The sequence below is a fragment of the Mus pahari genome, chromosome 23 (genome assembly GCF_900095145.1).
Source record: "Mus pahari chromosome 23, PAHARI_EIJ_v1.1, whole genome shotgun sequence".
NCBI lineage: Eukaryota > Metazoa > Chordata > Mammalia > Rodentia > Muridae > Mus > Mus pahari.
Genome location: NC_034612.1, coordinates 35,252,382 through 35,270,582, shown reverse-complemented (window position 1 = coordinate 35,270,582; position 18,201 = coordinate 35,252,382). Strand labels below are relative to the sequence as shown.

The 18,201-nt window shown below is 46.8% G+C and overlaps 2 protein-coding genes across 2 annotated transcripts in view; both read left to right on the top strand.

The window, feature by feature from the left end:
• The first annotated feature begins 2,481 nt into the window (after nt 1-2,481).
• Znf394 (zinc finger protein 394) lies at nt 2,482-9,497 on the top strand. Its single transcript, XM_021186985.1, has 3 exons — nt 2,482-3,084; nt 5,746-5,869; nt 8,240-9,497. Exons 1-3 carry the CDS (start codon nt 2,689-2,691, stop codon nt 9,286-9,288), a joined length of 1,569 nt encoding a protein of 522 aa, XP_021042644.1. The 5' UTR covers nt 2,482-2,688; the 3' UTR covers nt 9,289-9,497.
• Nucleotides 9,498-13,704: 4,207 nt separating this feature from the next.
• Atp5mf (ATP synthase membrane subunit f) overlaps nt 13,705-18,201 on the top strand; it is a 6,943-nt gene continuing 2,446 nt past the window's right edge. The window contains exons 1-2 of the mRNA XM_021187246.2: nt 13,705-13,788; nt 16,804-16,911. Coding sequence (XP_021042905.1) covers nt 13,776-13,788; nt 16,804-16,911 — 121 coding nt within the window. The 5' untranslated portion in view covers nt 13,705-13,775. The remainder of the gene's footprint in view (nt 13,789-16,803; nt 16,912-18,201) is intronic.

Sequence of the window (18,201 nt, the reverse complement as noted above, 5' to 3'; positions counted from 1 at the left end):
CTCTCTAGGAATCCCGGAGGTCCTAGCAGCGCAGCGGGAGGGAGGAGCTACTCCTGAGCCCGCCCCCTGGTAGAGCTGACCAATCAGCCACCCTCAGGCTAGAGGCTACAAGAGCCTGAGGAAAATAGAGCCAATCTATTTCCCACTCCCCAAACCGGAGCTTTAGCTTCGTCCCTCCCCGGTAGGAATCTAGGGGGCGGGGCGGGGAAAACAAACAAACAAACAAACAAACTAGGTCCACATTCTCTCTCCTTTGATTGGCCGAGAACAGCCTCACCGCAGCATTCTGGAATTGAAGTAGGTCTGCACCTTCCTGGCCACTTTTCTAAACACACTTGCAGATTCTTTACTGCCCTAAAGTGGCGAAATCTAGACGCTCTCGGGACTACATCTCCCAAGGAGCCGCGCGCGAGCAACGCAGTCTAGCCAACATGGCTGCGGCTCTCCAGGGGAGACAGACGGGGAGGCAGACGTGACTGGCTCCGTGATAGAGGCTCTTACTGCCAAGCCTGACGACATGAGCTGATCCCTGGACTTGAGGCATCCAAAAGTTGTCCTTTGACGTCCACAAGTCTCTATATAAGCCCCTTCCCCGCGGGCATTAGGTAATTTTTTAATGTTAAAGGGCATCAGGGAGTCTAGTCCGAAAGTAGTTTATATTTTCCATCCATCCATCCATTATATCAATTGATTGTTCATATTTTTTCTCCTACTTCTGCACTTGACGAGCTTATGAACAAAGAAACAAAACAAACAAACAAACCGAATGCAGCAGAGGGAAAAAAGTGAATGTTGCTGTATCGGCTGAAAAGCTGAAGGATGCGCCCAGAGCACGGCAGCCAGGCGGCTGGGGAGAAACTACTACACTTCGAAGAAGGGGAGTTTAGCTTAAATCCTGTTACCCGAAATTATAAATCCCATTTTAAATTATCTACCCCTCCCTTGAGGTGTTTTCATTTTCCAAGTCCTTCACATGCTGGCGGTGTCAGAGAGCCTGTGGTCACACTTCAGGGGCACACCGAAACAGACTACAATGGAATTGCAACCCCTGCAAACAGTGGAAGACCTAGTTACAGAACTGAGGTCACAACACTGCGGGCGGCGGGAAGGGCGTCTCTCAAATTCACAATTGAAGCAAGCTGTATTTTGGGGTATACCCGGGACTGGCTAGCCGGCCATCTCACTCTAAATCACTCCCGTGGTTCACAACCTTCAGTAACTCTAGTTCTAGGGTATCTGATGCCTTCTTTCTGACCTCTGTGTGAACTGTACACAGTGAATTAAGGATATGTTGTTCACACACACACACACACACACACACACACACACACACTCTTCCCGCACAGGGTCTCAACGTAGGTCTGGCTGGCCTGGGACTCATGTAGACCAGGCTTCCCTAGAACTCAGAGAGATCTGCCTGCCTCTACCTTCCGAGTTCTGAAATTAAAGGTGTGTGCCACTAACGCACTTCAAAGTATTTGTTTTGTTTTTCCAGGCAGGGTTTCTCTGTGTAGCCCTGGCTGGCCTAGAACTTGCTCTATAGACCAGGCTGGCCTCGAACTCAGAGATTTTCCTGCTTCTGCCTCCTGAGTGATGGACTTTTTTGTTTTGTTTTGTTTTGTTTTTTAACGTGTAAAGTGTCTTGCCTAAATTATATCTATGCATCACGAGTGTGCCTACTGGCCACAGGATGCCAGAAGAGGGCAGTCAGATCCCTTGGGATCAGAGTAAGTGTGCTTGCTTCTGTGGTGTCAGAAGTCAAAAGTAAACTCTGGTTCTCTGGGGGTGTTTTTGTTTTTGTTTTTAACACCATTTATTTATTTAACCTGTCTGTTGTGGCACAAGCTTTTAAATCCAGAACTGGGGAGGCAGAGGCAGGCAGATCTCTGTGAGTTCGAGGCCAGTCTAGTTCCCAGAGCTAGTTTCCATAGCCAGGACTATACAAAACAAAGCAACAACAACAAAAACAACCCTGACTTGAAGAATCAAAATCAATTTTAAATAATATATATATAGTTTTACTTTATTTATGACTGCTTAGCCTGCACCACATTGTGGGAGCCAGATATTGAACCTAGATCCTCTAATAGAGCAGCCTGTGTCCTTAACCGCTGAGCCATCTCTCCAGTCCATCATTCATTCATTCATTCATTCATTCATTCATTCATTCATTTATTTTCAAGATATTTTTTCCTCTGTGTAGGCTCCCCTATCTAATCCATCCATCCACTCATCCAATCCATCCAATTCATCCATCCATCCATCCATCCATCCATCCATCCATCCATCCATCCATCCATCCATCCATCCATCCATCCATCCATCCATCCATCCATCCATCCAGTCTGTCATGACGTGGCCTGCGGCCCCTCTAGTACAGTAAGGAAGGCGAACCATAGAGATGCATCTTAGTCCTCCAGAGCGCTTAGAGAGACCTTGCGAATGTGAGGCCTATTCCCAGAGGCGGGGTTAATGACGCACTTCCGCTTCGGTTTGTTTTTCTGTCACCTGCTGAAATGAGATCTGAGAAGGCCGTGTTCCGGTGTGTGCTGTGTCCGTAGTGGCCTTTTCTGGGGCTCACTTTTGGGAGAGGGCACCACTCCGCCTCGGTTTCAGAAAAGGTCCGTGAAGTCACTGGGCTTTGCCCTTCTAGAAAACAAGCTCGACCTGGACGGTCCAGAGGCTCCAATGGCCGCGGGCTCTGGGATCGCCCCGCCACCTCTCGGTGCTGGGCTTTGTACGGTGAAGGTGGAGGAGGACTCTCCGGGGAGTCAGGAGTCCTCCGGTTCCGGGGATTGGCAGAACCCCGAGACTTCTCGAAAAAGGTTCAGGCAGTTGCGCTACCAGGAAGTGGCCGGCCCTGAGGAGGCGCTGAGCCGACTCTGGGAGCTCTGTCGGCGGTGGCTGAGGCCCGAGCTGCGCTCCAAGGAGCAGATCATGGAGCTGCTGGTGCTGGAGCAGTTCCTCACCATCCTGCCCCAGGAGCTCCAGGCCTACGTGCGGGACCACTGCCCTGAAAGTGGGGAGGAGGCTGCCGCCTTGGCGCGGACTCTACAGAGAGCACTGGACCGGGCCTCTCCGCAGGTGAGACTCGGGTGGGCTCTGCGTGGCAACAGAGAGATGGCTCTCTTCCAGAGAATGAATAAAGTTCCCAAGACCCCATATAGAAGGGCTCACAGCCATCTGTAGCTCTAGCTTCAAGTGATCTGATGCCATGTTCTAGGTATCTGCATTAACGTGCACGCGTGCTCGGTTGTGATGATTCAGAGAATACAGCCTGGTTGTCTACACACACACACACACACACACACGCTTTGAATGAGAATGGCCCCTATATTTGAATATGTTAGGTCCAAGAGAAGGCACCTTGGAAAAAATACACTAATACTCTTGATATTTATTACTGGTTTTGAAATATACTTTGATTTTTTTTTTTTTTTTTTTGTAAAGGTAGAGTCTCGCTGTGTGTCCCTATCTGACTTGAACTCATATCTACCAGACTGACCTTTAACTCACAGAGATGCACTTTTACTGTTCCTCCAAAGTTCAGGGATTAGAGGTGTGGACCATCATTCCTAGCTTATTGAAACAGAACTTCACATGTGCCTTTTAGAATACAGTCTACAATCATTGTCAGTGTGAAAAGTCTAGTTTCTTTTTATTTCTTTTCCCGTGTGTGTATGAGTGTATGCCACATGTGTGCGAGTGACCAGGGAGCACAGAACAGGGTTCCCTGGAACTGGAATCACAGGCTGTTGTAGGCTGCCTAAAGTGGGTACTGGGCACTGAACACAGGTCAGTCTCCTGGAGGAGCAGGAAGCACTCTTCTGTTCATCTCTCCTGCCCGTGAAAAGCTAATCTCAAAATAGTCTGTAGATCCTCCCCACAAAATGCCATTTTACATTTTAGCTATGTTTTCCACCTCAGCACTATGGACATTTGGGCTACTGCTTAGTTGTTGGGTGCCGAAACTCAAGCACTTCAGATTTTGGGGTCTTGGGTTTCGAAAATGCTGGAGCACAGATTTCATCCCTGACTGAACTGTGAGATACTCTGAAATTGTGAACAGTATGGCTCACAAGTATTTTAGATACAGGGAACTCAGCCAATATAAATATACATGTGTTAACCATGTACATTTATACATACCGTATTTAAGTCAGTTTGTCACTGTGACAGATACCTAAGACAACTTAAGGAACAAAAGATTCACTGTTATTTAATGGGTCAGAAGTTGAGTCCATGGTCAGCTGAATTCATTGTTCCTGGGCTTGGGGTAAGGCAGAACACCATTACAGAAGGGTCTGCTGGAGCAGATATGTTGTTCACTTCCTGGCAGTGAGGAAGCAGAATGCAGATGCAGAAAGGTGTCAGGGCAAGCTAGAGCTCTCAGGGACACTCCTCTGCATCTTCCACCTAGGATGTCTCTCTAACAGCCCACTATGTGGAGGGAAGAGTATGACCCTAGAATTTCTGATCCTCCTGCCTCTACTTACTGAGTTCTGGGATTATAAGTGTTAGCTGTCAACATCTGGTTTATGTGGTGTGGGGGCTGAGCTCAGCTCTGTGCATGCCAGACCAGCTAGCGGTCTGAGCCACAGTCCAGTTTTAATTTCCACTTTGGTAAATCACAGTGATAGAACTCAAGTATTTCACTCTTGCCTTCCCCAGATTGTCATAGAAGATCCACAGAAAGTCTTTTCAAGGTTATAGGAGAAACCAGGTAGCTCATGCCTTTAATCCCAGCACTTGGGAGGCATAGGCAGGTGGATCTCTGAATTCAAGGCCAGCCTTTTCTACAGAGTAAGTTCCAGGACAGCCAGGGCTACACAGAGAAATCCTGTCTCAAAAAAAAAAAAAAAAAACAAACCAACAACAACAACAAAAAAACAAAGACATTATATGTGGTCTTCTAGTGAGAATCTTGAGTCTGTATGGATGTGACACCTGTCAATAATAAAACTGGTGGCCTATACCTTAGTCTGCAAATAGGAGGTGAGACATTTGGGAGGCAGAAAGGATTCCGAGATAGTGCCAGGTGTGAGAGATTTCCCGGGAAAAATTTGACAAGATGGACACATAGTACCTCAGCACAGGTAACCAACCTCGAGGTAGAATATACATTAGAAGAAATGGGCTAATTTAAGTTATCATCTAGTCAGAGAAGAGCCTAGCTATATAGCCAAGGTATTTGTGAATGTATTTTGGGTCTGAATTTATTTCTGGGAGCACAGAGCTGGGAGGAAGAAACAGACTAAACTTCTACAGAGAATGGCAACTCTTCTTCCTGCTGTGACTAGAGCAACTTGAGGGAAGGGCTTGTTGAAGAAGAGCTACAGTCTGAGGTCAGGAAAGTGTGGCAGGGGGAGTGGCTGGCCACCTTGCTTCAAGGTTATAGTCAGAAGGAGGTGGATGCTAGTGTTCCCTTGCCACCTTCTTTCTGTCCATCCAGTCCAGTACATCTCCTACCCAGGGTTGACCTTCCCCCCACAGTCAAAGCTGTCCGGAAATGCTTGCACAGGTTAGTCTGGAAGCTTACTTTGGGGTGATTCTAAATCCAGCCAGGTTGACAATGAAGATGGTCAGTAGCAGGTCCCTTTGGTACCCAGTTGACACAGCATCTATGGTTTGTTGCTTGACTCTCTCTCACTAACTCCTTCCACTCTAGAGTCCAGCTTCCCCTTAGACTAGTGGCAGTGTTTGCAGTGACAGCAAGTGCTAAATGGAGATCTTATGCTGTTCTAGGGCTTTGTGACCTTCAAGGATGTGGCAGAATCTCTGACCTGGGAAGAGTGGGAACAGCTGGCTGCAGCTCGGAAGGGTTTCTGCGAAGAGAGCACAAAGGATGCTGGGAGCACAGTTGTGCCTGGTAAGTACTGTTCTCTGATGAGTTGTCGAATGTGTGGCTTGTGTTGGGAAGCTGCTCTAGTTTCCTCCCAGTTGCTGTGAGAAAACATTCTAACCAAAAGCAGCTTAGGGCAGGAAAGGGTCATAGTTCATCACTGAGACAAGTCAAGGCAGGAACCTGAAAGCAGGCTACATAAGATCCTGATTCAATTGGGGGCAAGGGAGAGACATCCTAGGTGGAAGATGCAGAGGAGTGTCCCTGAGAGCTCTAGCTTGCCCTGACACCTTTCTGCATCTGCATTCTGCTTCCTCACTGCCAGGAAGTGAACAACATATCTGCTCCAGCAGACCCTTCTGTAATGGTGTTCTGCCTTACCCCAAGCCCAGGAACAATGAATTCAGCTGACCATGGACTCAACTTCTGACCCATTAAATAACAGTGAATCTTTTGTTCCTTAAGTTGTCTTAGGTATCTGTCACAGTGACAAACTGACTTAAACAGCATTATAAGGAAGAACAGTAGGCGCCATGGAGGACACTGTTGAAAGCTGACTTAGCCTCAGCTAGCATTCTTTTTCTGAACAACAGCTTGTTTTGGGTTCTCTTTCTTTTTTCTTTTCTTTCTTTCTCTTTCTTTCTTTCTTTCTTTCTTTCTTTCTTTCTTTCTTTCTTTCTTTCTTTTGTCTTTTCATCTTTAATTTTATTTGTCTTGTGTGTGTGTGTGTGTGTGTGTGTGTGCATGTGCCATTGTGCTTGTGTGGAGCTCAAAAGACAAACTTGTGGGAAGAAGATTTCTCTTATTACATTGTATTGTGGATCATCAAGCTTGAGCTGTTAGGCTCGCTATAGGTGCATTTACCCACTGAGTGTTCTCCGCAGCCCCATCTGTCTTATGCAGTTCAGGACCTTCTTGCTTAGGGATGGTACCTCCCACAATGGGTTGATGTGTTCTACATCAAAGTAATCCCCACAGAGAGCCCACAGGCCAGCCTGATCTGGGGATGCCTCAGTTGAGGCTTTCCTTCCGTGAGCTGTGTCAGGTTGACAGTTTTTGCAAAGCAGGATTACTAGCTGAGGTCTCTATGATCTGTGAGCTAGTTTGCCATTCACAAACATGGGTTAAGAGCCTTAGAATTTCTTTTGTGACTTAGGCTGGGTTTTTCTGTTCTCTATTTTGTTTTTGTACGTGTGTTTGTTTCTAATAGTTTTTGTTGTGTTTTTGAGACAGGGTCTCACCATAACTCTGCTGGCCTGGAAGTTACTATGTAGTCCAAGCTATCTGGACTCAGAGATCTGCCTGCCTCGGCTTCAGAGTGCTGGGATTCAGGATGGGTGCTGCTGTATCTGGCCTTAAATAATTTCTTAGTTGTTCCTTTTAATTTTTTTATTTATTATATGTAAGTACACTGTAGCTGTCTTCAGATACCCCAGAAGAGGGCATCAGATCTCATTACGGATGGTTGTGAGCCACCATGTGGTTGCTGGGATTTGAACTCACGACCTTCAGAAGAGCAGTCGGCGCTCTTAACCACTGAGCCATCTCTCCAGCCCCCTTCTTAGTTGTTCTTTAATTATATATATATGAATGATGTACTTTGATTAGAATCGACCCCCATTTCTCTCTTATCCCTTGCCCTCCTCTGGAACCTTTCTTCCCAGCATGCCTTCTCCCATTCCTCTCTTACCCCTTCCCTTTGGAACCCTTCTTCCCCAAATGTTCCCTCCTACATTCCAGTTTGTGGTGTTTTGTTTTAATTAAGGTTGCATGTGCAGGAGTGTGGGGTAGTTTCTCAAAGCACAGGCAACTTGATAATGGCTACATCTTGAAGAAAAATCACTCTGGCTCCTTCAGCAGTGATTAATGACCCATAGTCTCTCAGCTAGATGTGGGATATCATCTGCCCCTCCCATCTGTATGTGCTTGTGTGGGTGAATGTGCACATAGTAAAGGTTTATATGTAGAGGCCAGAGGACAATTTGTATGCACCTTCACTCAATGCTAGGCTGAACTGGCATTGGATCCCTGCCTTCATATGTTGGCATCACCAGCTATGCCCATTATAGCTTATCTGGGGAGACTTTCTCATATTAACTCAGCCCACATTCATGGGATGAAGGCTATCAGCCTGTTCTGACATCCTTTCTGTGTCTACCTCTTATTGTAGCTGTGCAATAGGGCCAGGGAAGAATGCCTTGGTAGCTGTAGGCTCAAGTACAGAAAGAGAGCTTTTTGCTTGTACAGGCAAAGTGCATGCCCCTGATGGGCTCAGTTCCACGTAGAGTCTGGAGGAGGACACCTAGAGGCCTGTTAGAGGCACTTCCTTTACCAGCATTTTCTACTTCACTGTCACATAGGCGTGAGATAATAGTAGCTTTTATTTTCATGTTTCAGACTTGGAAACTAGAGCTGTGAACACAGATGTGATTCTAAAGCAAGAAATTTTAAAGGAGGCAGAGCCACAGGCATGGCTACAAGAAGTGTCCCAGGGAAAGGTCGCAGCATTTACCAAATGCGGTGATACCTCTGAGGACTGGGAGGAAAAGCTGCCAAAAACTGCTGCATTACTGCAGCACCAGAGCTCTCCTGAAGAGCAAGGATGCACTGCCGTCCCACTTCTCACTGATGTGTCCAGGGATGAAAGTGACTCTAAAAATAATGAATTTGAGAACAGTGGCAGTTCTGTCTTTGGTCAGCACATCCAGACAGCAGAGGGACTGGGCACCAACGGTCAATGTGGGGAAGACCACAAACAAGGTTTCCATGTGAAGTGCCATACAGTGAAGCCTCACAGCTCTGTGGACAGTACTTTGGGGCTTCTTGAGACCCAGAGGCAGTTCCAGGAAGACAAACCTTATAAATGTGATAGCTGCGAGAAGAGATTCAGACAGCGCTCAGACCTCTTCAAACACCAGAGAATCCACACAGGCGAGAAGCCCTATCAGTGCCAAGAGTGCGGGAAAAGCTTCAGTCAGAGCGCTGCCCTCGTTAAGCACCAGCGGACACACACAGGTGAGAAGCCATATGCATGCCCAGAATGCGGGGAGTGCTTCAGGCAGAGCTCACATCTGAGTCGGCATCAGAGAACCCATGCCAGTGAGAAGTACTATAAATGTGAGGAGTGTGGGGAAATCTTTCATGTTTCCAGCCTGTTTAGACATCAGAGACTACATAAAGGGGAGAGACCATACAAGTGTGAAGACTGTGAGAAGAGCTTCAAACAGCGCTCAGACCTCTTTAAGCACCAGAGAATCCATACAGGAGAGAAGCCCTATGCATGTGTTGTCTGTGGGAGAAGATTCAGTCAGAGCGCCACCCTCATTAAACACCAGAGAACTCACACAGGAGAAAAACCTTATAAATGTTTTCAATGTGGTGAAAGATTTAGACAGAGTACACACCTTGTCCGACACCGAAGAATCCATCAAAATTCAGTCTCCTAGCTTTCATATGTCTCTGCATGACTCATGTGGCTTTTGCTGTTGCTACTGTTGAGAAAAGGTCTCACTGTGTAGTCCTGGCTATCTGGCAGTAGCTATGTGGACCAGGTTGGCCACAAACTCAGGAGATCAACCTGCCTCTGGCTTTACCTCCTGTATGTTGAGATTAAAGGTACCCATCACTTTGCCTAACATGACTTTTGTTGTGATTATTCAGTTATTTCTTTGTCTAGAAGGTGCATTGTCGTTTGGGATATCTCAGTCACTCACAGATTTCCTTCAGTCTCACACACAAGAGAGTAGGTCTCATTTGAACCTTTCTGTTTGGTTGGTTTTTGAGACAGTATCTCATTATGTTGCTCTGGCTGTCTTTGAACAGTATGTAGACCAGGCCTAAACTTGGAGATGTGACTCCTGAGTGCTGAGATTAAAGGCATGCATCACCACTGCCCAGCTTGATTTGGACCTTAATACATGCTTTTATAAAGAATTTCAATGACCCAGACCTCGTGGCTCACACCTTTAGTCCCTGCACTCAGGAGGCAGAGGCGGGAAAGTCAGCTTGGTCTACAAAGGGAATTCCAGGACAACCAGGTCTACATAGAGAAACTCTGAAAAAAAAAAAAAAAAAGATTTCCATGGGGCAAGAGGGCCCAGCAAGTAAAGGTACTTGCCATGGAAGCCTGGCAACCTGAGTTTGATCTCTGGAGCCCATGTAAAGGACAAAAGAAACTGACTCCTCAGAGTTGGCCTCTGACGTCTACACATGTACATTCACATACACGTCAAGCACACATTCACATAGTAATCATTTTTTTTTTGCATTTATTTATTGGGGGTGCACACAGGCCCTAGTTTGTATATGGAAGTCACAGGACAACTCGAAGGCGTTGGTTTTCTTCTAACTACCTGTAGATCCCAGGGATGACCTCAGGTCATTGTGCTTGGCAGCATTGTCTTTACCCACTGAGATATCTCACTGGCCCAATAATGTTTTCAAGTTTTATTTATATATACTGCAGAGGGAGAAGAAGGAATATAGGGAACTTTCCAAAAGATGAATGGGGCCATGTCTAATGATAAGGGTTAAAGGGCAGGATTGATGGCTCAGCAGTTAAGATGACAAATACCACACTTGCAGAGAACCCGAGTTTGAGCCCCAGCAACACTATACCCATCTATAACTATAATCTTTTTCTGAGGTTTCTCATGAGACAGAAGGAAGTGGTCCAGGAGGACATCCTTGGGGTCTTCAAAAGGAGAAGACTTGAGTTCGGAAGCATTTGAATCCTATGGTGTCAGGGTTAAGGAGACGGTTCAGTGGATAATGGTGTTTGCCACCATGTCAGACAACCTGAATTCCATCCCCGAGACCAACATGGTAAAGGGAAGAACTGATACCCAAAAGGTTTCCTCTAACCTCATGCTGTGCCATGTACATACCTCTCCCACACTAAGTATTTTTTAAAATGCCCAAGACCTGGGACATAATTCCACTTTCCTTTGAAGCTTTCTAATTGGAGTAATCTCTAGGGCTTGAAGATTCCACTGTGTATACCAAGATAATGCAGCGGAGCCCTAGGCCTTGACCATACATGTGCTTCTAGGTCCCCCAAAAATGCTCATGAGAGCTATATATCTCAGTGCTAAAACCTTTGCCTCTCATGCACAAGGCCCTAAGTCCAATAACTCCAGCATCTCAACAAAATGAAAATTGTTTTGTGACCTTTTGTTTCAGACAAAGTCTCCTTAGCCCAGGCTGGTTTCAAACTCACAGTGATCCTCCTGCATAAGGCTCTCAAGTCCTGGGATTATTGCACTGTGCCACTCTATCCAGCTTTCCCATGAGACTAAACATGCAAGTGGCTGGAAGGTGGCCTGAAATTGTGTTAGTGACAACTCTAAGCATAATGGAGTCATCTTTTTCATGAACACAAAGCAGTAGATAAATAGAATCCTTGAATGAAACTCCTCTTTTGCTTCCCCTCTGCCCCAAGACAGGGTTTTTTTGTGTAGCCCTGGCTGGCCTGGAACTCTTTCTGTACACCAGGCTGATCTTGAGGAGAGATCCATCTGTCTCTGTCTCCCGAGTGCTGGGATCAAAGGCCTGTGACCTCACTAAAATCCTGAAAAGTCGGGCTGGTGAGATGGCTCAGTGGGTAAGAGCACCCGACTGCTCTTCCGAAGGTCCGGAGTTCAAATCCCAGCAACCACATGGTGGCTCACAACCATCTGTAACAAGATCTGACGCCCTCTTCTGGAGTGTCTGAAGACAGCTACAGTGTACTTACATATAATAAATAAATAAATAAATCTTAAAAAAAAAAAATCCGGAAAAGTCAAAAGCATTCAGAACTGAACCCCTGATACTGGGTCTACACTCAACTCTAAATACAGGCAGACTCAAGCATTCTGAGGTGAAACAGGGTTTGGTGCTAAATACCTGTAATTCTAGCTCTTGGAAACTTGACATAAAGTCTTGGGCTGGTGTAGATCTTCGGTCCAAGATAGAATCATTTAAGATACTAAGATGATGACCCATGTGGAACCACTCAGCCCCTTCAGGGAAATGGTAACTGAACAGTTATTCTCTTCAGAAGTCTGCTGACCCCTTGTCTCAGTAGAACTGCTTGACTACAGCCTCCTTCTATACTAATGGCCCTGCTCCCCTCCCCAAGTAAATTTTGTATACTGCAGTTCCTTTTGCTTGGAATAATTCCCTTTTCTCTAATGCTTTCCCACCAAACTCTAAAAAGCAGTCCAAATATCCAGAAATGAGCACGACTTGGACTATAGGAGGATTTCTGGTGGTTAGATAAAAGCCACCATTCTTCAGGAATAGCAGGTAAAAAGAATTGTGAATATTCCACAATGAAGAGCAGGTAAAAGGAATTGTGAAGCCCAGTTCTCCTCTGTCAAAAGGAGTCATTTTCCCTACCTTTGGCAGAAGGGACATATGGCTACCCATGGCATTTACCAGCATATCAAAATGCATGCTGGCCTCCGGTCTCTCAATATCACAAATCCCTGTCACACACATCAAAGTCCCTGTTATAACATTCCAGCTCTTTTCATCTTCTCTCTGCTTTTCCCTTCAGCTCCTGGGCTCCCCGCCAGCCCCAGCTAGTCATTCTTCTTATAACGCTGCTATTCTCACCCCACCCCACCTCCACTCTCTCACTCTTAGCTTGTTCTGACCATGTCCAGTCAGACGCCCGTGTTCTGTCTGCTTCTCTGTGCTCTTCCAGGTGCCTCTGGCTGTTCTCCCTCACTCATATCTACAATAAACATCCCCTCTTATGGGGGCTGGAGAGATGGCTCACTGCTTAAGAGCACTTGCTGCTCTTCCAGAGGACCCAGGTTTCATTCCCACAACTCACACAGGAGTTCACTACTGTCTCTAACTTCAGCTCCAAGGGATCCGATGTCCTCTTTTGACCTCAGTGGGCCCTGCATGCATGTGGTACACAGACATATGTGTAGGCAAAACACCCATGTACATAAAAAATAATTTTAAAAACCTTCACCTTGTCGGCCATGGTGACGCACGCCTTTAATCCCAGCACTCAGGAGGCAGAGGCAGGCAGGCGGATTTCTGAGTTAGAGGCCAGCCTGGTCTACAGAGTGAGTTCCAGGACAGCCAGGACTATACAGAGAAACTCTGTCTCGAAAAACCAAAAACACAAAAAAAAAAAAAACAAACAAACAAAACCTTCACCTTAATTATACCATGGAGTGGTCATGTCATTTTATACAGGCAGTGCACACATAATTCCGATACATGAGTTGCCACTGTTGAAAGTTTCAGGCCAACCCAGAACATATACTGATTTCCAGGCTAGACTGACTCTGTTATTGCATACAGTCTTGCTGTATTTTAGGCCCAAAGTTGAGAATTAGTGGCAAGATAATGCCTGTAGCTATATAGTAGTCTGACTTTGGCGCTAACATGGCTTAAATCTAATACTTCTGATTTTGGGTCAAAAACCTACCTTTACAAGCTTTAGAAAATACCCGTTTAAGCAGTTGTCAGCTGTGGAGGGGTGTTTGCAATCATCATGGAGACCACTTAAGCATGTGAAGTGGAACTTCAGAGGGATTTGGGGTCAGCGCAGTGAATAAACAGCAAGTAAAAGGAACTGGGGAGGGTTAAGATAAATGTTCCGTATTCAAGGGCTTCTCTGCTTTTCTTTCTTTTCAGCATTGGGAATGGAACCAGAGCCTTAAGCACTCCGGGACTGAGCCACATCCTTAAGCCTTACCCCTCTCATTTCTCATTTCTCTAAAGAGATCCAAAAGCAGAAGACAAAAAGTCGAAAGGTCCCTTTTTCCCTTTTGTCCTTTGCTTCCGCCTGGGATGGGTCTCAAAAATGCTCTAAGTGGTGACCTGCTTCCCGTGAGCCTCTGCTCGCAGCGCCGGCCCGGGTGCGTGCGCGCTTCCCAGCAGCCTTCGCGCGCGCCTGGAGTTCTGCGGACACCAGGACTTCAAGATGGCGTCGCTCGGTGAGTACTCGGCCCTTGCCTGGCCGTGGGGTCGGAAGCCCGATTTGGGCACAGGCTCCGGGGCCACAGTGGGGTGAGAAGGGACCGCGGGAACTCTTGCTCTTCACCCGGGACTTCACTGAGGCTTCCTCCCCGGAAGCGCGCTGGACACTTACTCCAAGGTCCTGTGCTGTCCGCCCTCCTCCCTCCACTCTGCAGCCGATTTCTGCTGTGCATCGTCTGGCCTGGCGGTGGAAGACCCAGTCAGCACGGAGAGGCTCCTGGAGGCCTGCACATGCGTCGCCCGGAGCCATTTGTCTGGCTCTCCCCGGAGGACTAAGCTGCTGCTTTTTCCTCCTGCGCGACAGACTCAGGCAGGGTCGCTTGAACCTTTACGCATGGCAGCGCTTGGACCTCCCTGGAGATGAGATTAAAGTCCAGGACCAGCGAGTGCCTAGAATGGTTCCCGACCCCACAATATGTTACCTACGCGGCGACTGAATACGCCTACTGAGCTGAAGTGACCTGTTCAAGGTCACCAGTCCTGAGAGAGCCTCGTAGGGATTCAGACCTAGGTTGGCGGGGCTCATGGTAAATGAGATTACCTTTCAGAGATGTTCTTGTGACAGACAAGCAGATGTTTCCTTAACGCGTACGAGTAAATCTCTACACTGATTCATTGCGCACTGTTGGGATTCCATATTATTATTGGTTTTGTTATTATGTGTATCGCGCGTGTCTAGGTATAGTGATGGGAATGCTGGAGCTTGTGTCCAGGTTAGAGGACAACTTCGAGGAACTCCAGTAGCCAGACCAGCCATTTCACAGTTGTCTACCTCCTCCTTTTGAGACAGGGTTTCTCCGTGTAGCCCAGATTGGGCGTGAACTTGCTGCCACAGTCGTGATGTATTAGACTCTACCTCAGAGTGCTAGGATTACAGGCCTATGCCACCGTACTTAGCTTGTTGCAATGTTCTTTATCTCAGTCTGGGAAGGTGAAGGGGTGGGGTATCTAAAAAGGGAGTGTGAAGAAGCTGAGCCTTTTTTATTTGGCTTGGTACTCGGTTTTGCAAGATAGGATTTCTTTGTGTAGCTCTGGCTGTACTGGAACTCATGTGTAGATCCACCTGCTTCTGTCTCCCCAGTACTGAGCTTAAAGGTGTGGGCCACCGCCACCTGGGGCATTAGCTGCTGTTTTATCTGTAAAATGGTAGGAGATGGTTAGTGAACACAGCTTTTAGAAGAGACAACGGGAAGAGCATTGATGACACTGCTCAAGAGGCTGAAGAAGCACAATTGCTCTGAGGTAAGGCCAGCCTGGGCCTTCCTCTGAAAAAAAAAAAAAAAAAAAAAAGTCATAAAAAAAAAAAAAAAAAAAAAAAAAAAGTTGAAAAAAAAAAAATAGAAGTTTTGAACCTCAACCCCTACAGGGTTTCTCTGCCACTCTGGCTATCCTTGAACTTGAACTCCACCTGCCTCTGCCTTCCCAATTGCTAGGATTGAAGGTGTGTGCCGCCACTGTCACAACCACCACCACTATCACGTTGACTTGTTTGTTTTCTTAAAAGACAAGGTCTCCCTAAATAGCTGTGTCTGTCCTGAAACTCACTAGGTAGATCAGGCTTGCCTGGAACTCATAAAAGTCCCTGCTTCTGCCTCCTAAGTGCTGGGATTAAAGGCATGTGTCATCATACCCAGCTTGAAGTTCGCAATCTTTTTTTTTTTTTTAAAGATTTATTTATTTATTATATGTAAGTACACTGTAGCTGTCTTCAGACATTCCAGAAGAGGGCGTCAGATCTCATTACGGGTGGTTGTGAGCCACCATGTGGTTGCTGGGATTTGAACTCAGGACCTTTGGAAGAGCAGTCAGTGCTCTTACCCTCTGAGCCATCTCGCCAACCCCTGAAGTTTGCAGTCTTATTTAAGTAGAAGGTTAGTAGTGTGAAGAGACCTTTGAACAAAAGACTAAAGAATTTATTACACTTAGCTAGCTGGGGGTGGCATTGTGCACCCGTCACCCTAGCAGTTGGAAAGCCGAAACAAGAGGATTATCCATGAGTTTAAGGCTAGCCAGTACTATATATAGCAATACCCTATCTCAAAAAAAAAAAAAAAACAAAAACAAAAAAACCAAACCAACAAACAAAAAGATGATTCAGGGACTGGATCCTGTGTATGGGTTCCTCTCAATGCAGGGTAATCATTATTACAGCTCTGTGATGACAAGATACCACAGGGCTGGTGAGCTGACTCAGTGGTTAAGAACATTCGTTGCTCTTGCAGAGGACCTGAGTTTGGTTCCCAGCACCTATGCACCTTGGCTCACAGCCACTTGCAACTCCAGCTCTAGGGATCTGATACATTTGTCCTTCTGAGGCACCGGTACTCACGTGTACATACCAACACAGAGAATAAGGAAAATGTTAGGGGTTTTTAATCTTTTGAGATAGAGGTTTGTTTATCGTTCACCCTATGACATCTTGATATTTTGTCTGCATCTCCTGAGAGCCAGGATTATAGGTGTGTGCCTCCCTGCTTGGCTTCAGGGTTAGTTCTTTGGTGCCCTAGGCTGCTCCATTTTATTCTCTCCTGTGGTCCTTAACTTTGTTCTTTACAGTCGTTCTCAGTAAGCTGTTAGACACTATTCATTTAGAAAGCTTTCTTTTATGTGTATGCTTGCTTTTGCCTGCATCTACGTCTGTATACCACATATGTGTTGGTGCTGGGGGTGACCAGAAGACGATTGGATTACAGACTGTTGTGTGAGGCCGGTAATTGAACCCAGGTTCTCTGAGTTCTTGTCCTCTGAGCCATCGCTCCAGCCCCTGGTGTTTAAAGCCTTTGCTGAGCAGCTCTACCATTACATAGGCTTAGGCCTACAGTATCATCTTTAGTGTATTATATTTGTTCACAAAATGTTTCACGCGCAGCATCTGTGTACTTCATCTACTTGCAGAAACAGTTGAAAGTGACATGGGAGAAGTGCTGTGTTGCTGAAGGGCTATTCTGTGTCTTGTTTTGTTTCTCTTGCAGTGCCATTGAAGGAGAAGAAGCTCATGGAAGTCAAACTTGGAGAGCTGCCGAGCTGGATAATGATGCGGGATTTCACCCCCAGTGGCATTGCAGGAGCCTTTCGGAGAGGTCAGTGTCTACGGGCGAGACGGCAGAAGCTTGTCTTAACCCAGCCAGTGAGGTTAACCCGCGCTGGCTGAGATCAATGGGCTTGTGCAGGGGGTGATGATGGTGGTTAACTCCTGAGTTTTTATTTGGGTGAGCCTATCAAAGGCTGACGGTGTGGACAAGGGAAATGGCTCAGTGGGTAATGTGGACTTGAGTTTGTGTTTCCAGTGCCCATGTAAAAAGCAGTGTCTACTTGTAGTTCTGACACTGAGAGACTCCTAACTGGCTGCTCCAAGTCTAGTGAGCAGCCTTGTCTCAGAGCCTAGTGGAGACAGGCGGGAAGTTACCTGTGTGATCTCTGGCCTCCACACACTTTGCTCTAGCAGCCGTGAATGTGAGAGCGCACGTACCATTGGCATGCACACGTAAACAGCAGAGGTGAGCACTGAGACGCTTTGGCTTGGGAAATGTTTTGCAGTCTTTTGAGGCTATAAGGCTTAAGCTGGCCTTGCACTTCCTTCAGCCTGCCTCAGCCTCCCAAGTAATGGTGCCACTATGCCCAGCTCAGAATAACTTCATTGCTCAGGGTCAGTGCCTCTGTCTTAGAGGAAACTGAAAACCAGGTGTGGTTCCACACAGCGGTACTTGTAGCATTAGGAAGCTGGATGCACGAAGGCTCAGAGGTCAGGGTCACCTTTCGCTGTTAGCAAATTTGTTGGCCTGGGGTACACGAGGCTCTTGTCTCAAAAAGAAGGATTACAAACAAGAAGAGACCTGTTCCAGAAAAGAGTGAGTTTGGGAAGTGGTGGTCCCGGCCTGCGAGTGCCCACCCTTCAAGCATTCGGACACACCTCAGAGGGCTCGCGCAGGCACTCGTCCTTCAGGCCCGACAGCACTGGTCGGATCTTTCGATGGACGGACGCGTGCATGGCCTTGGGCCTCCTCTGGGCACCGTGTGCTACTCCTCCTGTGACTTGACCTAGTTTAAGGCGTTCTTCCAGCTCTGCCCCTAGAATATTCTGCCGTTACCCCCACGTCTATTATAGCTGTCCAGGAAATTTGTATAGCCTATGCCCATGCCCGTAGCTCCTCCCAGGCAGCCATTGCTATTTAAAAAAAAATTTTTTTTTTAAAGATTTTATTTATGTATTTATTATATGTAAGTACACTGTAGCTATCTTCAGACACTCCAGAAGAGGGCGTCAGGTCTTGTTACGGGTGGTTGTGAGCCACCATGTGGTTGCTGGGATTTGAACTCTGGACCTTCGGAAGAGCAGTCGGGTGCTCTTACCCACTGAGCCATCTCACCAG

Excerpts from the sequence above, each read along its gene's own strand:
- Znf394 (XM_021186985.1), top strand. The coding sequence starts at position 2,689 with ATGGCCGCGGGCTCTGGGATCGCCCCGCCACCTCTCGGTGCTGGGCTT. Across the intron at positions 3,085-5,745 it reads TGGACCGGGCCTCTCCGCAG|GGCTTTGTGACCTTCAAGGA; the intron begins GTGAGACTCGGG and ends ATGCTGTTCTAG. Across the intron at positions 5,870-8,239 it reads TGGGAGCACAGTTGTGCCTG|ACTTGGAAACTAGAGCTGTG; the intron begins GTAAGTACTGTT and ends TTCATGTTTCAG.